This window comes from Gossypium raimondii, chromosome 5 (assembly GCF_025698545.1).
Source record: "Gossypium raimondii isolate GPD5lz chromosome 5, ASM2569854v1, whole genome shotgun sequence".
Classification (NCBI taxonomy): domain Eukaryota; kingdom Viridiplantae; phylum Streptophyta; class Magnoliopsida; order Malvales; family Malvaceae; genus Gossypium; species Gossypium raimondii.
In genome coordinates, this window is record NC_068569.1 from 2,125,338 (window position 1) to 2,150,558 (window position 25,221).

Genomic DNA, 25,221 nt, shown 5'->3' on the forward strand with positions numbered 1-25,221 from the left:
TTATATTAGGGTAGTATTATATATTTAGTATAAAATTATTTTCTTAATGTGTACAATATATAAAAATAACATAATATAAAATATTATAAATTTAAAAATGAGTCGGGCTAAGCTCAGGCCTTAAATGTTCAAGCCTAAACCCGGCCTATATTTTAAACAGGGATAATTTTTTTGCCTTAGTCCATTTTTCAAGTCTAATAGTTTTAGACAAACCCTATCGGAGTAATATAATTGGGTGAAAGATATCATTTTTCTAAAAGAAAAGTTGACCATAATGCTTAACCCCTTTGATCACTCCAATGAGTATATAAATATTCATTCCCTGCATATTTGGAAGCATAGACCTTAAAGATTCATTCTTACATATATCATTATTACTACCCATTTCACTTAACCTTTGACAACATAGTCCTTACAGTTTGGGATGTGATACTAATTCTCACTCACACTTCCCAATATTCCAAATGTCAAAGCCAACAGCCGGTTTCCTCAAAATTCATTTCAATGCCCTCGTCCTTATTCTCCTTTTCAGCCATGCAAGTTCCCAGCCGCATGCTGCTCAAGAACAAGCTATCTTAATCAACCTAAAGCAATATTGGCAAAACCCATCCTCCATCAGCCACTGGACCCTCTCAGCAAACTCCACTAACCATTGCAGCTGGCCTGAAATCACTTGCATTAACAATTCAGTCACCGCGTTAGGCCTTCCCAACAAGAACATCAACGGTACAATCCCATCTTTCATTTGTGGCCTTCAGAACCTTGCATCCCTTGATCTCAATTATAACTACATCATAGGTGAATTTCCAAAAACTCTCTACAACTGTTCCAAACTTGAGTATTTGGACCTCTCTCAAAACTATTTCGTTGGCCCCATCCCTCATGACATCAACACACTAGGCCGGCTCCAGTACTTGAATCTTATGGTTAATAATTTTTCAGGCGAAGTTCCTGCCGCCATTGGATCGTTGCAAGAGCTAAGTACCCTTCTGCTTGTTAAGAACCAGTTCAGCGGTCCTCTCCTGCTAGAAATTAGCAACTTATCCAAGCTTGAAATTTTGGGATTAGCAGATAATTCAGAATTCATGCCGTCTAAGTTTCCTTCAAGTTTCACTAACTTGACGAAGCTGAAGACTTTATGGATGTCTGGAACAAATTTAACTGGTGAAATCCCTGAGATAATTGGAGATATGAAAGCTCTCGAGGCGTTGGATTTATCTAAAAATGCACTAACGGGAGAAATCCCAAAAGCATTGTTCTTGTTGAAGAATTTGAAGGTGGTATACCTTTCCAACAATAAGCTATTCGGAGAGATTCCTCAAGTGATTCAAGCTTCCAATCTGACAGGAATTGATCTTTCTCAAAACAGCCTGACTGGAAGAATCCCGAGTGATGTCGGGAAGCTAGAAAAGTTATCCAGTTTAGTTCTGTTTGACAATCAACTGTCAGGCGAAATTCCTGAAGGCCTCGGCCAAATCTCCACGTTAACAGACGTTAGATTGTTTAGCAATAGATTGTCAGGCACTCTACCTCAAGATCTCGGCCGATACTCGATGCTTGAGAGATTTGAGGTTTGTTCTAACAGGTTGACAGGGATGTTGCCTAAGCATTTATGCGATGGAGGTAAGTTGCTGGGAGTTGTAGCCTTTGACAACAATCTTACGGGAGAATTGCCAACATCACTCGGTAACTGTGATAGCTTAGTAATGGTTGATGTCCGCCAGAATGGTCTTACTGGGAGCATTCCCAGTGGACTATGGACATCGTTGAACTTATCAAAGTTAATGATAAGTGACAACATGTTCACTGGTGAGCTTCCCCGAAAAGTGTCGGATAATCTCTCCAGACTCGAGATGAGTAACAACCGGTTTTTTGGAGAAATACCTGTTGACGTGAAGCTGTGGAGGAACCTTTCCGTATTTAATGCCAGTAACAACTTCTTCAGTGGTACAATTCCTGGAGAATTAACTGCCCTTTCATCTGTACAAGTTCTTTTGCTTGACCGAAACCAACTCCATGGTTCCCTTCCATCTGATATAATCTCATGGAACTCACTCGCTACTCTAAACCTTAGCCAAAACCAACTTTCGGGACAAATTCCAGAGGCCATTGGTTTTCTACCGAGCCTAAACTTATTGGATCTGTCTAAAAACCAAATTTCAGGCCAAATTCCTCCTCAACTTGGTCAACTAAAGTCTAGTTTCATTAACCTTTCTTCCAATCATCTCGTGGGGAACATCCCAAAAGAGTTCGAAAATGGTGCGTACTCCAACAGCTTCCTAAACAATCCTGGTCTCTGTGCAGGTACTACAAATGTAAACCTCCGCATTTGTGGTTCACAAAAAAACCCGAACTTGAGTTATCCTCGAATTCTTATTTGGATTTCGAGCACAGCAGTTCTTGTACTGTGTTTGTCAGTTTCATTCTTCCTCTCTGAAGTCTGTTGGCAGAGAAATCGCGTCTTGGATCCGGAATGGGAGCTCACCGCATTCCAAATGTTGACTTTCACGATAAAAAGCATTTTGTCAGGATTGGAAGGTCAAAAAAACAAGATTGGAGATGGGGGATCAGGAGAAGTATACCGTGTTGATATAACTGGCAATGGTGATTTCGTTGCCGTTAAGAAGATTCGGAATAAGATAAAGCTTGAGAGGGAATTGGAGAAGGAATTTCAAGCTGAAGTTATGACATTGAGCAGAATTAAGCATTTGAACATAGTGAAACTGATGGGTTGCATGTCAAGTAAGGACTCGAAACTTCTTGTTTACGAGTACATGGAGAACGGGAGCCTTGACCTATGGTTGAATAAGCACCGAACATCGGGTATCATCTTGGACTGGCCTAAGCGATTCCGAATCGCGATCGGGGCTGCCCAAGGACTCTGCTATATGCACCACGATTGCTCCCCACCCATTATTCATCGAGATGTGAAGTCAAGCAACATCCTGTTAGATTCTGAATTCAATGCCAAAGTTGCTGATTTTGGTCTAGCTAAGATGTTGATCAAAGGAAAACCAACAACAATGTCTGCGGTGGCTGGTTCGATTGGCTACATTGCTCCTGGTGAGTTTTAGCCTTCAATATTGCATCCAATTCCACTAGCTTGATTTCTAGTTAAATATACATTATCATTGATTTCGACTTGAACTGTAGAATATGCTCATACACGGAGAATCAACGAGAAGGTCGATGTTTTTAGCTTCGGAGTCATCCTTTTGGAGCTAACAACAGGACGAAAACCGGATCAGGGGGATGAAAACAGATCACTTGCAGAATGGGCTCAACGTTACTATGAACAAGGCAACTCGATATTTGATGCATTAGCTGAAGGTATCAAAAAACCTTGTCACTTGAACCAAATGTGCAATGTCTTCAAACTCGGTCTCTGTTGTACAAGAACATTGCCTCCGTTAAGACCTTCCATGAGAGATGTTCTGCAAATTTTAGTCCAAAGCGCTCATCCTCTTGATTATCAAAGTAAGAGCGCTGAAAAGGAGTTTGATAAGGCTGTTTCGCTTCAAAAGTTGAAAGATGGACCGACCTTCGGTCCCAATAATGTTTACTCAGTATGACTTTATGGGTTGGCATTATTATTAAGACTTTGAATATGAGTAATAGCAATAGGAATTGTATAAAACTTGTCTGATTTGTATTAATAGTTATAAGGACTTCAACTATTTTAAATTAACTTGGTCTTAGTATGTGTATAATCGAGTTGAATAAAATATTTCATCTAAATTTGCTAATAGTTACAGAATATTAACTATTTTAGATCAACACTGGTCCCAATATCAGCATTCGCCTTAACCATTTAACTCTTTGTTACCAAGAAAAACACACACCTAGTTTTCCCCACTTGCTCTACCATGGCAATTAAAAGTCTTTTTTGCACTCTTTTTCTTTTTCTTTTCCTTTTTCTATCACTTCTTTTGGATAGATTAAAATCCGTGAAGTTAAACTTGTAACATTTAACTTATTAAATCACCTACTCATCCTCTAACTTTATAAAAAATTCATTTTAGTCCTTCATTTACTTTTTATTTTTTTATTTTCAATTTTATATTTTTGTCAAATCACCTCAAAATAATATTTTCTAACATCACGTGAATGACATGTCAACATTTAATTAATTTTTAAATTTTAAAAATTCAAAAATAATAATATATATTTTAAAATTAAAATTATTAAAATATAAACAATATTTCTTATATTTTAAATTTTAAAATTAATTAAATCTTGGCATGTCATCCATATGGCAATCCATGTGTATGACATGTTAATAAAGTTAACAAACATTTACTTTTCTATCAATTTTAGAGTGATTTGATTAAAAAAACAAATTCAAAGACTAAAAGAGACCAAAAATAAATAAAAAGCTAAAATAACTTTTTTTTTGTAAAATTAAAAGACCAAAAACTTCACTACGTCAATATCATATATACAACTTTAAATGATATTTTACATGAAACTATGTAGTGAAACAGGTCAATATAATATATGGTTTAATAATGCTGAATTTATTGTGCATCTGAAATTTGATTCTTTTATTTTTAATTTCAAAATTTTAGCTCCTCTAATCTTTTGAGGAAGTCCAATTGAATTCTGTTAAATTGATTTGGGTAGCATTCATAAAATAAATAAATAAAAATTACTCATGTGATTAATATTATAAACATTGAAAATCAAATAATTAAATAAAAATATTGAATCTAAATTAGATTTTTTATTCTAAATATGAGGTTGGAATGTTAAGCGAAAATCAATTTATTAAAACCCATGTGATGGCCTGATAGGTTAAGGGTGTTCACCGTCTCATATGTGGTTTGGGTTTGAGTCACGTTAGTCGTGTTGGTTGTTCGAGCTTTGCCCTGTTATTCTAATTCACCAAAAAAATATAATTTTTTTGATAAAATACTTAAATAGTGAAAATTATTGTGCTACATTGAAAAATATATATTACATAGTGTAGCGTGTTTAAAAGTAATTATTGTTTTTTTCCTCTTAAATTTAGTAGAAATTACGTCTAATGTCATTAAATTATTAGTAAGTTTACATTTTCATCATTTAATTTCAAAAAGTTACAAAATAACCATTAAACTATTCTAAAGTTTTCATTTAAGTTACTAGGTTGATGAATGTATTTTTTTTTTAAATTCGACTAGCGAGCTCCAAGCGACAATTCGGCAATCAATACAGTAGATTAATACTCATTGGTAAGTAGAAGAACATACCTTAGATCTAAATCGATTTGACGGTCATTGTTTAAGATCGAAAAAGTAATCTGTTTGGGTCTTAATTCGTATATTTGTAACATTCAAAAATATCTCATAAAAAAAATTAAACTGTAGAAGAGAGGGGAAGGAGAACTTTCGATTGGCACAGGTAGTGCAAACAAAAAAGGCTATGCAATAGATATTTTAACAGTCTAGTGACTTGAATAAAAAGATTTAAACAATTTAATGACTATTTTATAATTTTTTAAAGTTAAGCAACAAAAAAATAATTTATCCAAAAAAGAATATAACAATCTCCAATCTCATAATATAATAGCCCATTAGCCCTGGAAAGATGCCCTTACCGGCCCACTTGTTAACAACTGCATGAGATAGAATATAGTTAAATGCCGATCTTGCCTACCTCTCGATGCCCCATCATTACCCTAATCTTCCCCAAGGAGCCCTTAATTCAATGATTGCAAAATATTACGTTTCGTGTTAGCTGATGATCAATGATTTAGTGTATTTACTATTGAAAGAAATAAAACTGAATCTGCCAAACAAATACATAATTTGTGGATATAAGAGGGTTCAAGTTATTTGTTCCCGTGATTAGAATTCACTATTTCAAAAGCTTCACATGTATATTAAATCTAATTATAGGCTAAAAGTCAAGTTGCTTGAATGTTTGATATTTATGGTGGCACAATTTGTTTAATAATATACTAGTCTCATGGCCTACAATAATATAATAGGTGAAAGAAATAAAAATAATAATATTTTTTATATATAAACATCTTTTTATTTTATTTTTAAATTAAATTAATTTACTTATATAGCCCTTATAATATATGATTTTTGTGTTAAATTATAGTCATTTGGTAATTTGTTAATTGAGGTTGGTGTCCGACAACATTGTTTGCATTGAACTGAACTGGTCAGTTGGATAGATTAGACCGGGTATTAATGAAAAAAAATATCATTAGATTGATTGATTTAAAAATCGGTATGGACTGATTGAACTATTTTTTAATAATTTATTTAATTGCAACGAACTGATCGATTGAATTGATAAATTGATGGCTTGAAGTCTAATTTTATAAACCTTATTATTCGATTGATTCATGCCACCACCAAAACTACATATTTAAATAATAGTGTTGAGGTGGAATGGTGTTAGCTTTTAACTCAAGTGGGGAAGATGGTCCAAAAGAAAGAGCATCAGGAGTTGGGAGAAAAAGACTAAAAACGTTAATACGGAGAAGGGGAGCAGGGAGCCCACAAAAACGGCACGGCAACAGCACAACACAGCACATAGACGCTAGCTCCCGTAATAGAAACACAAACAGTGGTGCACGGGGTCGACAGCGAGTGTCAGATTCAGACTGAGGGTGGAGGCTGCCAAAATTTTGTGGGTCATATTCACTACAAAGCTTGGCTGGCTGGCTCCCTTCCCCTGTTTTTCGCTAGACAAAACGACAACAACACTCATTTATAAGCCCGACTCAACATAGACAAAGAAAGAGAGAGAATGTGAAAACACAAATTTAAGGAAGTAAAATTTATTTGTAAAAAAATTGAAAAAGAAAAGATATGTCTCCTTTCTACTATCTGTTTGGTAAAATCCCAACGATGTCGATGATTGCCTCTGTACTTTACCTATCTATCCACCCCATCTGCCTTTTTTTATCTTACATGTGAAATGAAAGCCCTGTTATTACCGCCACCCATGATTATAACCCCTATCCCTTACATTAATTAAAAACGTGACTCACAGTAAAGTTTAGGTTAGGTTATCGCCAACTTCCCCCACACATGATAATTACATCTTTTAAATTTCTGGGTCTGCTTTTTGGCAGTAAAAAACCGAGATTAGTTTAGGGATAAGTTTTTAGGTGAACATAGAAGGGGGAACGGCTTTGATGCATGCATGCATGCATGCACGCGAGCTGGGTCCAAAATTTTGGCAGGTAGATTACAGTAGTCCAATAATAATAAAAAAAAGGATAAATGAAAATGCCAACTCTAAGTAATTAATTAACAGAGCCTGGGACTGAGACTGAGAGAGCCTTTTCCCACGGCTCTGTTTTAGTTTCAGTTTTCGTCTTGGTCTTCCATTTTGTTCGTCGTCTCTCGTAGCTTAGCCTGCTCAGTCTGTCTCTGTTCCACGGCCCCTTTTAAGGACTCTGCCAGAAACCCAGCATTGCCAAGTCTCTAACTGCACGTGTGTCCTGTCACGTGTCATTACCTTCTCTGTTGTCTTTTGTACTTCTCTTCTTTTTCCCATTGTTTTATTTACTCACCTTCTGTTGTTTTTATTTTCCTTGCTTTAATTTTTTATCTTTTCGAAATTAAATTCAAGTTGTAAATGCAAGCGTACCGCACTGTAAATGACTCTGGGATGCGTTTAAATTCGTGGATCAAAGTAACTAATACTCTAATTAATTTGATTCTAGTTTTCTTCTTGGTAACATATGGATATAAATGCTACATGGGAAATACAAATATTTAGTATAGGTATTTTGACTACAAACAGGGAGTTGAATTACCATGCCAGGGTAAATACTAAGAAGACGAGAACAGCGAAATACTAAAAAATTTTACGTACACATTCTCTTTACCATGTTACCGGAAGTGAAACAGAGCAGATCGGAGAACTGCCGACGGCTGGAGGATGACGCCATTCATACGAACAATAATAAAACCAGAACAACAAACTCTCGTAAAAACGCCATTTACTTCTCGGAAATTGAGCCATTCTGACAACTTCTGACGTATTTTTTAAAAACTTACCATGAATAAAAATTTAGAACTGTTTAACCATTAAAACTTCAACTAAAAAGGTTCTTTATTGGAAATGAGACTAATAAATAGTTTTTTAATTATTAGCAACTTATTTATGGATCATAACTTTGGAATTTAATCTGTTGGATTATACCATGATTTACAAAGAAAAATAAAAATGAACAAATTTAAAGTTCAAGTGATTTATTGATATTTTATTACAAGCGAGTTAGCGACAACCCTTGAGGACAAAAACGAGAAAAGAAAATAGAAAGAAAACACGACCTCAACTCATCTATTAATATACCTAGCTATCTCAGTTGAAAATCAAACCATTCTATTCTATCTTCCTATCTTTGAAGCGAAGCTTAGTATCCATACAAAGTTAAGAGAAAGCGAAAGGAAAAGTAGAGAGAGATAGAGAGCTTCTACGAGAGTGTCTTTAGTGAGTTAAAGCGAAAAACAACAAACAGGAGTTGCTTCATCTTTGATTCCCCTTTCTTCCTCTTCTTGCTTATCTCATCGGCGCCGTCGTCGTCATGTGTAATCAAACCACCACCGCGACCCTCCCAAACGTATCATCCACTCCATCAACCGAGAAATCATCTCAAACCCACCTTTATTTCAATGTTCTACCACTCTCCAACTCAATAAAAGATACTGAAAAGCACCAACTGCAACAACATCAAGGAAATGGATATGTATACCCTTCAGTCTCAGAGATCAGTGCAGAAGTTAAATCACTTTTCAATCTGGCTTTCCCCATAGCTCTAACCGGTCTCATTCTCTATTCTCGCTCCATCATTTCCATGTTCTTCCTTGGCCATCTCGGAGATATCCAACTTGCTGCTGGCTCTTTAGCTATAGCTTTTGCAAACATCACGGGCTACTCGGTTCTTTCTGGCCTTGCTTTAGGTATGGAACCACTCTGTTCCCAAGCCTTTGGTTCTCAAAGACCTAAACTTTTATCTTTAACCCTTCACCGCTACGTTATTTTCCTCTTATGCACTTCCATAATAATATCCTTTCTTTGGACAAACATGTTCAACATTTTGGTTTATTTTCACCAAGATCCTGATATCACCCACATCGGCCAGAGATACTTGCTTTTTTCCCTCCCCGACCTTTTCACCAACTCTTTCATTCACCCAATCCGCATTTACCTTCGTGCTCAAGGTATCACTTTCCCCCTTACTTTAGCAACCCTCATCGCCACCGTCTTCCATTTACCCATCAACTTGTTACTCGTTTCCCGCTTCAACTTCGGTGTCGCCGGTGTTGCTGCCTCCGCTTCCATCTCTAACCTGTTCGTTCTCATCTGCTTGGTAGTTTACATTTGGGCTTCGGGCCTCCACGAGCCCACATGGGAGAAGCCGAGTTTGGAGTGTTTAACAAGCTGGAAGCAGCTGCTCAAGCTAGCCGCGCCGAGCTGCATCTCGGTGTGTTTGGAGTGGTGGTGGTATGAGATTATGATCGTTTTGTGTGGGCTTTTGGGGAACCCAAAGGCACCGGTCGCTTCAATGGGGATATTGATCCAGACGACGTCGTTGATATACGTTTTCCCATCTTCACTGGGTTTCGCGGTTTCGATCCGTGTTGGTAACGAACTAGGTGCGAACCGTCCTTACAAAGCGAGATTATCAGCTGTGGTGGCGGTGCTTGTATCCGGTATGATGGGCCTATCAGCTTCTACATTTGCATCGGGGATGAGGGATAAGTGGGCCCATATGTTCACCTCTGATTCCGAGATCCTACGACTCACATCCATCGCCCTTCCCATCCTAGGGCTATGCGAGCTTGGGAATTGCCCGCAAACGGTGGGATGTGGGGTCCTAAGAGGGAGTGCCCGTCCTTCCACCGCAGCCAATGTGAACCTGGGTGCATTCTATCTGGTGGGTATGCCAGTGGCAATTGGGCTCGGATTCTATCTCGGAGTCGGGTTCCCTGGGCTTTGGTTAGGCCTATTTTCGGCGCAAGTGTGTTGCGCTTTGCTTATGTTGTTTGTGGTGGGATCCACTGACTGGGACCTACAAGCTAGGAGGGCCCAGATGCTGACGTGTGTAGATGCAAGGCTGCCTGATAATTGTGATGATAATAATAAGAGCGACGAACATCAGCCGTTGATTTGCATTATGGTGACTTCGGCTGCTTAAATAACCCAAGTTTAATTAGTAATAATATGTAACCTTTTCTTCTTCTTTCTTTCCTTTTTCACTTTCTCATTTGTTTATTTTGCGAATTATTTTATATATATTTTTGTGAGGAGGTGGAACAACTTAACTGAGTTAAAAAGTTTTTTTTTTCCTTTAAAAAAAAAAGTCTTGTTGGATACAGTATTTTGTGTGACTTACATTTCCCAAGGATTTTCTCCTCTCAATATTTCAAAATGAAGAATAATTAAAAGTAATACATATTACAAATTATTATTTTAAAGATAATATATATTAAAAATTCATTTGTCTATTTTAATATGCTTGCCTTCATGACGTAAAACCAATGTGAAGCAAAAGGATTGTAAATTTATCAATGGATAAGACAATTAAATCTAAATTTAGGGTAGATGTTGAATTAAGCAGACTAAAGAATACAAAATGAAATTTTTTTTTCGAATGACACGTACTGTAGAGACCATAAAATGCTTTAGTTGGTGTCTCTTATTTGAGATAGTGTATAGATATTTTGAAAGCGTGAAAGGGTTAAAAACCAAACAACTCGTGAGCTGAATGAATATACATTGTAAATGCTCAAAGATTGAGACAGAGATTGGTGAGCATCATGTAAGAGCAGACGACAGAATCATCCCAACAACCGACACATGGCAAGGTTTTTTTTGTTAGGATGAATGCATGGATTACAACCCCCCAAATCAATAAAGCATGCCAAAACAACGAAAGGGTTAAAATTCGGTTTGGGTGTTAACATCATTTGTTTTGTCCATTATCTTAGCAGCCAATACCATCTGTTTCATCATGCATTTAATTTGGAGGCTTTCCAAACCAAACCACCGTGCTGTGCTGGCTGCCGGTGATGGACCGTCAATGAAAAAACTCGAATTTATTGGTGTTAATGTGTAAATTTATGCACTATCAAATATGATTTCTTTCTGTCAGAGGAATTGAGTATGTGTTGTGTCAATTTCAATCTTTAACTTTTGGTGGGCAAGAGCGTTGGGTGACAGAGAAATGGCATTTATTTCAAAAAGTTGAGGCTACTGTATATATAATGACTCGTCAATGTAATATGTTTGTCATTTGAAAGATACAATCTTTTGACATTTTTATTTCTATATACTTTGAACCACCGAATTTTAAACAATTATGATATGCTTTGTTACATTTTAATCATTAGTATCATTATTGTAAATAAAATTTTAAAATCTAATCATGGACTCACTAAAGTTGACAATGATGTAGAAGCTTTGGACGGGTTTTTATTTGAATGATATTGGGTTTAATTTAGTGTTATATAATAATTTGGTTTTTTCAGAGCTAAAGCTATTAAAAGAAAATAAAACAATTATAATTAAACTATTAAAAGAAAAAAGTAAAGAAGTAGCTATAAATTTTATATGATACGATAAAATATAAATTTATTCGAAATTATTTAAGTTACGGTAATCTAGAATTTAGTCCCACATCAAAAACAAATTTTTATGATTTAGTAATCATTATCAACAAATCAAGTCCATGTCAAAAGGGTCAACTGGCAATGCCACTTTATTACTATTAAATTTGATATTTGGGGAACAATAAACATGACTACAACCCTTTAGAAAGAGTCTTCTTTTTTCCCTAAGCCACAAATTCCAATGAAAAACAAAAGAGAGGGTTGTCTGGTAGTCGGAAGTGGGCTAAAATCAAAGCTGCCGTTTTTAATTTCTGGATGCTGAGATTGCACGAGGGGGTATCAATCACCCCCATTTATTTTGTTTTTGAGAAATTTAACTATTGTTATTAATTTAATTCTATTTTCTTTAAAATAATTAAATTTAATTATTAATCTTTTAATAAAAATTAAATTATTACTTTTCTAATATATATTAATTACAGTGTTAAAATTATAAATATAATAATCACATGTATTTTATTTACTTACTTTTCTTTTTGTTTTTTATAATTTTTTACTATATTATATAATTATTTTGGCATGACATAAAAACAATGTCGAGGCAGGTGGATCAATTGACTACAAAAATTAAAGAACAAATAATTTATAAAAGGAATAATCTATGTGGTGAATTAACTAAAGGACCTCATAATTAAAAAATCCATTAAAACTTAAAAAAATCTTTTTTAATTTTCTTTTAACATTAATTTTCTCTTAATTCTCTCGCATACACTTTCCATAACTTTACAAAAAAGTAATTAACATTTTAATAATTTCATGTGAGTTTCTCTAATTTGATACTAACCTTTTCCTTGAGTTTTGTTAATTAACCTCTAAAAATTAAGATTAGATTAAGACTTTTTATACAAGATTACGTTTTTATTGATAAAATAATTTTATATGTGATTACTAATATCTTGATTGAATAATAATTTTTAGAGAACATTAATGCAAATTCTTAATGGTTTGTCCTCATAATTTTGTATTTCTTGAATATATACATATATTAAAATTAATATTTTTATTTCAAATTTATTGTTCTTAATGAGATCATTGTATATCTTGTATATATTTTACATATTGCATTCTCATTGTAAAAAATCACTTAAATAACTTTTATTTTTGTAAAAAGAATTATATTTTATCCCTTAATCAAATTTTTTCAATTCAGTGCATAAAAAACCAATAATTTTAGATAATGTAAAAATTATAGTCAAGTTTTGACTGAAAATAAATATACCGATAGCGAAAAGTTGGTACGTCAATATTATTAAAAGATTTATGATTTAGTCAGAAGTTCGATTACAAAAACTATTTGACTCTTTTTAAGATAAATTTAAAAAAAAATTAAATTAAATTGACAACCTTTTATTTCATTCTTTGCTGTTGCCATTAGAATGAGGAGCAGAAAGTTCATTCCCCCCCTCCGGCCCTGTCTTTTCATCTCTTCTACATGTGAAAGCAAAAAGATGTTTTATATGGATATAATTAACCCCAAAGGAAGGGGCAAGGTTAGGGCAGTACAATGTCTGTGTTTTCTTTGATATGGGGGGTCCATCCCCATCAAATCCACTACCATTATGTTTTAATGGGATATTGATTTCCACCACTTAGCTTCCTATTTGTGGTGGAAAATGTATGGGATAAAAGTTGAATCTTAAATTATAGGTACAGTTGATTACAAATTTTAAGGAAGATCCAAAATTGTACATTTATTAAGAACAACAATGGATGATAATTCATTTACAATGCTACTAAACACTTTATTAATGAGAATATGGAATGGTTGGTTTAAGTATAGATATAATATTGTATTTATATTCTAATACGTGTTAGATAAATATAGTGAGTACAAGTATGTAAAAGAAATTTTGAAAAGCACAGATAACATACATATGGTATAATGTTTATATATATTAAAAATAGATGTGAAGGAAATTTTTGCAGAAAGTTCAAAATGGATCAATTATTGTAACTTTCTCAAAAATAAAACCCCAATTTCTAAACATGTTCTACTCTTAATCTTTTAAATTTATTATTTCTTTGACTGTCATTTAAGAATTAATACAACATCTCCCTTCAAAATCGAATACTGCCATTTGTGTACTGGATATGCCATTTTTACTTTGTTCAGTCTATATATAGAGAGAGAGAGATGAGAGATAGAGTATGCTTAATTAGCTGGCCCAACCAAATCTCCTTAACATAAACCACGACCTTCCAGTCCAAATCAACAAGCCAGCTGCTGCCTTTTGCACCAGATATATGACCATAATTCCTGCAGCTGAATATCCTTAAATTTGTTTCAATATAAAATATAATGAACATGAAGAATAGGTTTATTTACGGTCCTATATACCTCCACAGACTCTAGTTTTATCATCAGGCTTATGCTTTCAAACTTAATTATGGTTTAAGATCTGTAACAAAATTGCTGCTGTAGTCCTAATGACTGATAAGAAATTGGCATTTGAGGAGATCCTGTCTGGGAAAGTGAAAACTTTTTCAGGGATTAGGATCTTGGTTGGTGCAAAAGCATTTAAAAAAAGATGATATTATTACATGCCATTTGCCTGCAGGGAGGGAGGGAGTGTTCAACACGCCGAAATGAAAAGGATGTGTCATCTCCATAAAGTAAAAAAGATTTTTTTTTCTCTCAATTTCAGTGTCTCGCCTTTCTCAAAGTCAACCCCCCCCCCCACTGTCTGTTCTCTTTTTTTTTTAGCATATGTTAAGAATCATGTACCTTCTACTTCAACTCTTGCTTGTTCTCGTACACCACTCATTTAAGAAGCACTTTCAAAGGACTACTCGGTACAACACGTATTTTATGGGGAAAAAATGTACTACTACTACTACTACTACTACTTTATAGAATCATTCATAAGAGTGGCATTTAGCTTGTATGCAACCATTGGCAAATGAATTAAATCATGTTTTCCTAGTTGAACATAAGTAGCTAGATATAGATAGCTAACCTTCTCTTGGTTTTAGATCAACAAGCAACAGTTGGCGTAGGTAGATATTTACATATATAGCAGTCCAGTCAAGTCCCACCATGGATGGCCTATATATCAGTTATATTAAGAGAGAAAAAAAAGGGGGTGGGGGGGGGTCATGGTTGCCATTCCTTTTATAGTAGTAAAATAAAAGATCAAGTGTTAGAAAGAGGGACAACATGATTCTAGACCATCATGCTTCTCACATGGCTACTCTTTTTGGCAACTACTCCATTTTCCATTTTTCCTTCAATATCATACATCTCTCTCTTTGTCCCTTGGCCTTATCTAAATCTCTCTCTTTCTCTATCATGCCATACTCTTTCAAGGGCTCCAAAGGCCCCTCCATTATCACCCCCTCCCAACCAAACCCATCATGGCTGTCTCTCCATATGTATGAAACTTTATTTTTGCACCTGCTATATTTAGGACAAACTTGAAACGAGAGCATTGCAGGGCTAAGCTATATTAGGGCAAAAGCGGGTTAGGGGGTTGGCCTTTTGTCCTCCTTGTAAGCAACAACTGGCAACACAACACACAAGAAAAAAAGAAAAAGAACACATATGAATATTCTTCCTCAGCTGCAGCATTTGGCTTTGCATTTAGTAGGGTTTGGTTTTCCATGATTTGTTCAACTATAATGTTATATTTATTCCACAACTTGCCATGAAATGTCCCCTTCACCATCAGTCTAAACCTCCTTCTCACATGATACATTATATGTAATCCAACTTTTCTAGAGCATAGCCGGCATGTCAGGCTTCCATTACAAGTTGGGTCCACTTTAAAATGGGATGACTATAAATATATATATATATATATATCAGCTGGTATACGTTCATCAAACAGAAGCATGCAAACATGTGCTAGTGTTGTGTGTTTATCATGGTATTTATTTTGGGTGCAACTTGGATTTAGAATAAAGAATATATTGTTAAATCAAAAAAGGTGATACAGCTAGGGGATATGTAGAGCATGTCTGATATATGCTCTTTAGTTAGGTAAAATTAATGGAAGGTATGTATTGGAATCCTGTTGCTGATCTTGTGGGCGACACCACAATCAATTTTTGAGGGATGATATATATATATATATTAGGGACCAGTTTAGGTTTAGGGTGTCCCTGAAAGCAATAGAACTCAGGGTCTTTTGTATAACTTTGGACCTGAGTAATATTATTTTTAAGATATTTAGGACTCACTCTACACTATTGGTATCATCCTAAAAACCATTAAATAGTCTCACGTTTAGAGACAACAATTTTATTTTACTCTCATCCATGTCTAATATCTCCTACAATTCAATTTAGCTTTAATGATTAATTAAAATTTTGAAGAAAAAAGCATTGAAACTTGTAATTAATTGCTTTTCAGAATTTGTTCAAACTGTTAAGCTTTCATTTTTTGGGGGTCGGGATTTATTCTATAATTTTACCGTATATTAGTTTATAAATTTATAAAATTTATGAGATTTTTTTTTTTTTTTTGAATTTAGGAGCGCCAGGGCCCTTGTGTAGCCCTCTGGTCCAAAGTTATAGAAAGACCCAAATTTTTAAAAATCAAAGTTACAAAATGGGTTAAAGTTGATGGCCTTGTAGTCGACCAAAATGACCCAACTTGGACTGCAAAGTCTGCTCCCACATCGAGCCATGGACAAACTGTTTAAGCTTGAATTCTAGGCTAAGCCCATTTTCCAGTTTATTTCTCCCAAAAAGATGGCATCTGGCATTGATTGAGCCCATCATTTATTAAAGACAAAATGATCAAATATCACTTTCATCAAGCATTTTATGGATTGTTAAAAGTTCTGAGAACTTATGGATTCTTTTCATTTCTCACCTAATAACAAAAGAAATTAAAGATTATGCCAGAAGTATCATACATAATTTATATTTGAAAGCCACGTTTACTGATAAACTTGTATCTACGTATTGATTTCGAGATTTATTGGGTTTTAAACTAAAATAATTGAAGTTGAACTTTTTCTCAAATCCCACAATTTCTAATCTATTTGGTGGTGTCTGAAATCTTTTCCCAACGTGGACGTGTGAAAATTATTTGATTATAATTGCAATTTCATAAAGAGAAAATAATATTTAATTTTGAAATGACAGAGAGCAGTGGTTTAAAAAGTACATAAACATTAAACAGTAGAATGAACTTTATTATACCATCTTTAAGCTACTGGGGTCACAGTCTGGTGCAGACCACTTTGAAAAAGGCTCTGCCACTGCCATAAAACTAAGATTATGGGAAGGGTGATTTAATTTAATAAAAGATATTTTATTTCCATTTTTCTGAAATTACAACCAAAATTTAATTGAACCAATTTGTAAATAAAATTAAAAAAATGGAAATTGCAGAATTAAATTCTGATATGTTTTTTTTCCTGCTTTCGGCAGCAATACGGAGAGAGAGGGAGAGTTGATAATCTCGAAACCCGAAATAAAAAAAGAAAGGAAAGGATGAGGGAAAGGACAGAAGTGAGGAGATAGTGGAAGTAACAGAGAGAATAAAGAAGTAAATATAGAAAGATGTGCGCTTGATTACATTACATGACTGGCGGGTGAGCGTGAGAGAGAATGAGAGATGTACTTTAAGGGGATACAGTGACATATCATTTGTGGAGTGTTCAGAAAAGGGAACGGGGGAGCTGTACGACCGGCCATAGGTAGGTATAGCTATGGCTATACAGACATATAGATGGTAAGCATTTTTGAGAGGGGTGATTGAGGCACAGCTGGGAAATTCTTCTTCTATACTTTCTTTTTTAAGGGTGAGAGAGATATCATTCTTTTTCAAGCTGCTGAGCTTGACTCAGACCTGAGCCTCAGCCTGATCTTTCCTTTTCTTTCTGAACAACACACCATCGTTGTACTGCAATATCAAAAAGAAGCAAAGTAATGTACATTGTGTCGTGACTGTGAGCCTGTGACCAAGAGAAATTCAGAATCTGGTTCTAGTATATAACCACAATGTATGACCCCATCTTCTTCCGTTTATTATATGATCCAATTTTTTATATTTACTTAAAAAAATAAATTTCTTTTCATTTTATCATTTTAAAAACTCACACTGTTATTTTATTATTTTGTCCATTCAAAAATAGTAATTCTATTTTTCTTCAACAGAAAATATTTTTATTTCAATAAAAATATATATCATATATTTACAGCAGGCCCTCAATATACTTTACAATACCCAACACGTTTAGCAATTTTTTGCTTATAAGAATTTTGCAATTATAATCACATTTATAAATTTTAAATTAATTAAAGTTAGAATTAATTCAGTACATAAAACATCATCAATGAGTAGAGTAATAAAGTATTAAAGGACTTATGCATAAATATTAATAAATTTAATTATTTATAATTAAAATAATTTTAAATTGAGAAAAGACATCCCTAAACCCATTTTAGAGAAGATCTGCCAAGTCAAGGGAAATAGTTAAAGAACATAAAAATTTTAATTAATTTTATTATAATTAAATAAACTTATTTGTATTTGTTGATAAATCCTCAAATATTTTATTATCTTTAAAACATATTCGAATCTAAATCCTGAAACTAAAACCTGAAGATTTACCAGTTTAATATAAATCTTAAAATTCAAAGGACAATGCATTGCAGCCCAAACTTGAGATATTTATATAAATTTAAAACAATAATTATTTATCCATTTATTCAAATTTTATTTAATACCCAAAATGACCAGAGATCTCAACAGCGGGAGATTATTTTATTACATATATGTCCTTTGGATCGTTGTCCTTTTTAAATTTCTGATTAATCATAATTAAGTAATATTTTTAATAAAAATAATAATATAATACATTTTTTATTTTAAGAGGCTCTGAATCTTTCAGCGGCATGCTTTTGTCATCTAATGCTGTTTCTCACGAGCCCATCAGTCTTTTTTTTATTCCCCTTTAATACCTTATTTTGAATTTCAAACATCAAACACATTTCGTCGTCATTTCAAGGCGGTTAAATTTTGAATATTATTTCATTTTATATGTATAAATTGTGAACCTAATCCTCATATTTTAATTTTTTTATTTTTTATTTTCAAATTTTTAAATTTTAGTTGTGATCCAATGGTTAATTATTTTTTTATAGTTAAATTCTGGTATTTCCATACAGGTAAATTTGAAGTATAAGCCAGTTTTAAAAAAATAATTACATTTTAGATCAATTTTTGTGATATTTAGGGAAATAAGTAAATGGTGATTTACATGACAAAAATTATTTTTAAAAAATCATTCTGGTCGTCGGGTCGAATGTGTACAACAATTCAGTGGGTACCGGTTGCGAGGAGGATTTCTTCGTAGTTGGGGTTTCGATTCCTCGTCTTCTTCATCTTCACCTCGACCTCCATCTTCATCTTCTCCTCGTTTCTTCGTGCTTGATTGCCATGTTGTCCTAGGTTGTCATTGTATATCACCCGTTCAAGTAACAAGTGGTTGCAAAGATAAGCCACATTGGTAGAACAATGACGCAGGGGTGTTTGTGACACTACCAGCGGATAAGTGTATGGTGCATATAACCCAATTGCGGATAAAATGTCAGAATTTTCATATATGGAGGGTACATTGGTCTTGTTGGTGGCATTGATGCTTCAAATGGTGCTGAGGATGGAGGTGGTGCAAAAAATACACCTATAGAAAATGTTGACACATGGTACGGTGGTGCATAATTTGGTGTTTGTGTACAAAAAAAACGGGGTTAGTGAAAGCACTAGAATAATATGAACCATGTTGACCAGAAGGTGGTGCAACCATCGGTGCCATGTGTGGAGTTGGAGTTGATGATGACTCCATCGAGGCATGTACTCCCGACCTAGGATTCATGCGAGGTCGTATTGGCCTCCTATGACAATGTTGTCTAATCCTTTCATCCTCTGACAGTAGATATGGCTTACCATGATGTCTAAACCATGTCATGTAATTTAGAGAGGTCGCCAATTTCAGTGCGAGAATTGGTTTGCGCATAGATATGGAATCATACATATTCTCTCAAATGTAGATATATTTGTCGTGGCGTTTCACCCAATCTTCATCGGTTCTCTCTCGCAAGTCAACCTTATGTAATTCTTCGATATCCTAGGGTAACGACGAAATACTTTGCCTAAATCCGAACTGGCGCATCACCCAATCAGATTCATAAATCTCCACCATCACGAAAACTATCAATGGCACCTTGATGTGCCAAATATTACGATTGGTCAAAAATTCGATCGGGATGTATTCTTAAATTCTCGGATTAGCATATGATATTCATTTAATCTATAGTACAAAATTATAAATTTTATTATCTACCTAATATTAATTTCCAAATATTTATGCGGATATTATATAATTTAAAAATTCAAAAATTAACACCAGCTTCCGATCGTTGATCTAATAGTAGTCGAATATCTTCGAGCTCATCCACTATACCCACATGACTCATCTCATTGTTCCACCTATTCAAATAACATGTTATTTCAAAAATGGCAGCCGGTACCATGCCCATGATTGCAAAAGGAGTATGCAACCACCAATTTTAATTTTTGTGGTTGCATCGCTTGGCACATCTCTCAACATAATGAGGTCAACACAGCTAATCCTTAACTAACTTGCCCCGCTTCTTTCAAGTTGATGAGTTGTAATAACCGCCTTAAATGTACAAGATTTATCGAGCATTAGAAGATTCTCAGTTAACCTCAGGATGACTACTAGGGCATATTATTCTCTTTCAACGACACTCGTGGAGTTGTTGATTTAATTGAAATTGTCTTCCTATTATTTCATCTCTATCCAGGTACCAAAAAACTTGTCTGGTACCTTGCCTAATAGTTGCTCGCGAATTGCACTCCAATCGCCAACGACCACTATCCCCGTAACGATTGGATCATCCACTGATAAACCGAGTTGTAAAGCTACGCCCTCAAGTGTTATTGTACAATCACCACACGAAAGATAGAATGTGCGTGTCTCGAGTCTCCATCTTTCCACCAAAGCGCTGATAAGTGTGGGATCCAATTTAGTTCCCCGAGCACACAAGACATGTATAAGAATCTAGCCTCTTGCATTTCTTGTTCAATAACATGTGGTGCTCTTGCAATTAAATTGTGTATGTACGTTTCTAAAATCTAATCTTCAACCTGATTATATAAAACATTAAAAAAATATAAAATTAATAATGTTAACAAATTAATAATGAATTTAATTAAAATTAAAAAAAGTTAATAATATTTTTCTTACCATTTGCAGTTGGACGTCGGGAATGTGCTTGTCATCAAAACGAATAAGCGAAATTGTCATTATAAAAATCAATTAAAAACGAAGAAATTACAAAATATAAAATTAAAACAACAGGGTTTTGAGAGAAATTGAATGAAAAATTGAGAACTAGAAAGTTGAGAGAATTTAGAGAATGAATGAATTGAGAGAATTAGGAGAATGAGATTTGAATGCAAAAGGAGGAAAATGGTTTGGGTTTATATAGCAAATAAACTAGCCATTAGAAAATATTTTACTGTTGGACTTTTTTATTATTGGGAAAAGTTACCCTTGGACGAAAGCTCTTCCAGCAGAATGCATTTTCATCTGAGTTGGTAAGAAAGGGCGTCCAACAAGACGCATTTTCTATTTATCTCTTTAAAATTGGATTATTTTTGTAAATATCCAAAAATTCGATCTAAAACCCTAATTATTTCCTAAAAGCGATATATATATCAAAATTACTCATTTTCATGCAGCACTCATAAAAAAACCATATATTTCAATTAATGAATTTAATAATTATCATTTTAAAATTAAAGGGTAAGAAAATAAATAACATAAAATTGCATAACTTAGTGAATTCTGTTCTAATAATTAAAGATTAAAATTGCATAACTTAGTGAATTCTGGTCTAAAGATTAAAAGAGTAAAATGAATAAATGAATTTCACTTATCAAAGTTTCCATTTTTTTTTTCTTTCTTCCACAAATATTGACGTTCCTTTAAAAAGCGTAGTTAAATAGTATTCACCACTTTTTGCAACATGGAAAAAGCTCCTATAATTGTGAGCTTTATCAGCTTTTCTAGTTTGTTAGCTTTCCTATAAAATAAAAAATGGGGCATTTTCAGATTTCACTTTTAAATTAAAACCCTCTTTTGAACTCTCTTTTTACAATCTTACTCTCAGAGTTGCAGTGCCTGGAAAAAAATGGGGAGAGCTTCAAGGTGGCTAAAGAGCTTGTTTGGGATAAAGAACAGTAAAAACAGCTTCAATCCCAGAGACGGGAAAGACAAGAAAAACTGCGGCATTGAACATTCAGTGGGAGATTCAAGCATTTCCCCAGAAAAGGTTGCGTGGTTAAGATCGTGCTATAATGAAACAGAGAGGGAGCAGAACAAGCACGCCATTGCTGTGGCTGCCGCCACTGCTGCTGCGGCGGATGCAGCAGTAGCCGCCGCGCAGGCTGCAGTGGCGGTGGTGAGACTGACTAGTCATGGTAGAGGAACCATGTTTGGTGGTGTACATGAGAAGTGGGCTGCTGTCAAGATTCAAACAGTTTTTAGAGGTTATCTGGTAAGTAAGTGGAGTTTTTATTTCTTAATTTATTTAAACTTGAGTCAAATTCATAGCTTTCATTTTTTTAAACATGAAATTTTGGGTTGAAAACAGGCTCGAAAAGCATTACGAGCTTTGAAAGGATTGGTGAAAATACAGGCACTTGTTAGAGGATATTTAGTGAGGAAACAAGCTTCAGCTACATTTCATAGCATGCAGGCATTGATGAGAGCACAAGCCACAATTAAATCCCAGAAAGCTCGTGCAATCATTAACAATGACGCTATTAGATTTGACATCCGAGCACGAAAATCCATGGTAAAATATTCCCTTTTTAATTCGGCTACTTCCATTTTCTTTTGATTTCCATAATTGATTCAAAAACCCATCTTGTAGGAGAGATTTGATGATACAAGAAGTGAACACACCGTTCCGATCCATAGCAGACGATTATCGGCTTCTCTCGACATCGATGGAAGTCCCAAAATTGTGGAAGTCGATACAGGCATCAAGCCTAAAGCAAGATCTCGAAGAACCAACACCAGTATATCAGATTTCATCGATGACCATACGTACCAAACACTGCCTTCACCACTTCCGTGTCGATGTCCAGCCCGATTATCAATACCAGATAGTCGGCATTATCAGGACATTGATTGGGGATTTAGTGGAGATGAATGCAGGTTCTCCACAGCTCACAGTACGCCTCGGTTCATCAATTCTTGCGCTCCGGCTACACCGGCCAAGAGTGTGTCGGGTCACAACTTTTTCAGACCCTGTGGGGATTCTCCTAATTATATGGCTAATACACAATCATTCAAGGCTAAATTGAGGTCGCATAGTGCTCCAAAACAAAGACCGGAAGCAGGCCCGAAAAAGCGGCTTTCCCTCAATGAAATGATGGAATCCAGAAGTAGTTTAAGTGGGGTAAAGATGCAGAGATCATGTTCACGAGCTCAAGAAGCTATTCATTTCAAGAATGCAGTAATGGGGAAGCTTGATAGGTCCTTAGAATTTGGTAAAGATTCTGAGAGAAACCATTTGCAGATTAGAAGGTGGTGATTATGAAAAAAACGAAACAAGATATTTAGAAAAAAAAAAGTGTAGAATTTACATTCAAAATGTGAATGTTATATGTGAAGGAATTTTGCCTTCTTTTCCTGTCAATGAAATGGAATCTTGGTTCTTTTTTCTTTTTCTTTTTTTTTTTGTAAACAAATGTACTAAGTTGATTGTTGGAGGTAATGATTATTTTTGGTTAAAATATGAAATAAGGCCCTGTACTCATGGATAATTTTAGAATTTAACACTCTTAAAATTATTTTACCAAATTCAGGTTCATTATAGAATTATTTTTTAATTATATTACTACGAAGTGAGGTTTTATTATTATTTTCAAATGTCATATTAATAATTTTAACTAAAAAAGTTAATAATGTTGAAAATTGAACTTAAACTTTGAAATCCGTAAAATACAAAGATTAAATTCTAAATTTGTTAATAATAAAAGGAGGAATTGCATATTTCAACATTATTATTTCTAAAAATTGAGTCCAAACTTTGATGAGAAGGTAGAAGAATAAGGGGACAGAATTTGAACTATCTGATTGATTTGATGTAAGGGTGTTTTTTAATTTTAAAATTTCTTTCTTGAATCTAATGAAACGTAGAATATTAATGTCGAAAAAAACAAGGGCATGGATGGTAGTTGATTTCGGAGTTTGAAAAAAAAATTCAAAAGTTAGAATAATTTTTTAAATAAAAATGTTGGTGGTATTGTTGATTTCAAATATTCGCTCCTTCCTTTCTTATTTTCTCATTTTGGAAGAATGCAACTCCATTTTGCTCTTGCTTTTTGTTTGGATTCCCTTTCATTGCTGATTTTATGCCAATCCACTCTCCTTTTATAGATATTTAAATTTCCAAAATCTTGATTTGGGTTCTTCAATATTTAGACGTAGATATATAATTTAATTTATAATTATATTATAATTCACTTGTAAATTTAAAAAGAAAATCAATATGAATATATATATAGTAAATTCCAATTTCCAAGCATCTGCAAATATTCCATTTTAACATGAAATAACTATTGTAAAAAGGAAAATGGAAATGACATTTATAAGATGATTTAATTTACACATTTTTATCCTCTGGGGCATTGCAAGTTCATAATAATGACTCTGTTACTATAGTAACGAGTTGAAAAGATTTATCAATGCTGGATTTGAATAATTAAAGCTATAATTGTTAATAAATTTTAAGAAGCAAGTAAAAGTCAAGCTAAAATATCCAACCTCTGTTTTACACGTGGCCAAGGCTTGATTAAAAAAATACCCCTAAATTATACCATGTTCCCGAAATCATACCTTTTTTTTTTTTTATCAAATGTGGTACTCAAACTTAGGCCAGTTCTTCATTGCTTAAAAAAAATACTTTTGACTCCAAAAGTACTTTTGGAAAAAAAACTATGTAGAACAAGCTGCTTTTCACTGAAATTTTTAGCTTTTCAAAAGTACTTTTCAAAAGGAGAAACTAAAAATTTTAGCTTTTCCTCTCCGAAAAGCACTTTTGGTGCTTAATTATTTTTTCACCTTTCCAATAACATAGTACTTTCCTTTTTTTTCTTGGTGCTTAGTTACAAATGTGTTAAAACCATTAATTAAAAATAAAAAAATATGTTTTAAAATACTAATTACAAATATTTAATGGTTATATTTAAATATTTAAAATATAGTTTATATATTCTAATTAAATTTTATAAATAATTAATATTTATTGCTTAAAATATTTAAAATTTATAGTTCATATATTAAAATATTAACAAGTTATAATAAATTTTTATATTCTTAAATATAATAATATTAACTAATTTAAATATTATTTAAATACATATTTGTTACTGATAATAATATGTGTAAAATGGACATTTTATTTCTCAAAAATATTTTTGACAACAATACTAAACACTCAAATTTTAAACCAAACTTTTCAAAACTAGCCCTTAACTTTCTTTATCCATTTTATCCCAGAAAATTAACACTACTAGAATTTGAAAAGAAAAAAAATGTAA

At 33.7% G+C, this 25,221-nt stretch overlaps 3 protein-coding genes across 5 annotated transcripts; all 3 read left to right on the plus strand.

The window, feature by feature from the left end:
- The first annotated feature begins 357 nt into the window (after positions 1–357).
- Positions 358–3,746, plus strand: LOC105771292 (receptor-like protein kinase 5). Of its 3 annotated transcripts, none has more exons than XM_052630766.1 (3): positions 358–798; positions 943–3,063; positions 3,154–3,746. In XM_052630766.1, exons 1-3 carry the CDS (start codon positions 465–467, stop codon positions 3,570–3,572), a joined length of 2,874 nt encoding a protein of 957 aa, XP_052486726.1. In that variant the 5' UTR covers positions 358–464; the 3' UTR covers positions 3,573–3,746. The 3 variants fall into 3 exon arrangements, with proteins under 3 accessions (XP_052486726.1, XP_052486727.1, XP_012448172.1); XM_052630767.1 differs by having other exon boundaries at positions 358–726; XM_012592718.2 differs by having other exon boundaries at positions 358–3,063.
- Positions 3,747–8,250: 4,504 nt separating this feature from the next.
- On the plus strand, positions 8,251–10,333 carry LOC105771084 (protein DETOXIFICATION 52). The gene has a single exon (XM_012592489.2). The coding sequence runs from the start codon at positions 8,540–8,542 to the stop codon at positions 10,151–10,153; it is 1,614 nt and encodes a 537-aa protein (XP_012447943.1). The 5' UTR covers positions 8,251–8,539; the 3' UTR covers positions 10,154–10,333.
- An 11,304-nt stretch (positions 10,334–21,637) lies between these two features.
- LOC105767588 (protein IQ-domain 26) lies at positions 21,638–23,341 on the plus strand. The gene is made up of 3 exons (XM_012587162.2): positions 21,638–22,166; positions 22,263–22,466; positions 22,545–23,341. Exons 1-3 carry the CDS (start codon positions 21,801–21,803, stop codon positions 23,208–23,210), a joined length of 1,236 nt encoding a protein of 411 aa, XP_012442616.1. The 5' UTR covers positions 21,638–21,800; the 3' UTR covers positions 23,211–23,341.
- The last annotated feature ends 1,880 nt before the right edge of the window (positions 23,342–25,221 follow it).

Coding starts and splice junctions, on each gene's coding strand:
- LOC105771292 (XM_012592718.2), top strand. CDS start 465: ATGTCAAAGCCAACAGCCGGTTTCCTCAAAATTCATTTCAATGCCCTC. Junction 3,064..3,153: donor GATTGGCTACATTGCTCCTG/GTGAGTTTTAGC, acceptor CTTGAACTGTAG/AATATGCTCATACACGGAGA.
- LOC105771084 (XM_012592489.2), top strand. CDS start 8,540: ATGTGTAATCAAACCACCACCGCGACCCTCCCAAACGTATCATCCACT.
- LOC105767588 (XM_012587162.2), top strand. CDS start 21,801: ATGGGGAGAGCTTCAAGGTGGCTAAAGAGCTTGTTTGGGATAAAGAAC. Junction 22,167..22,262: donor CAGTTTTTAGAGGTTATCTG/GTAAGTAAGTGG, acceptor GGTTGAAAACAG/GCTCGAAAAGCATTACGAGC. Junction 22,467..22,544: donor TCCGAGCACGAAAATCCATG/GTAAAATATTCC, acceptor CCCATCTTGTAG/GAGAGATTTGATGATACAAG.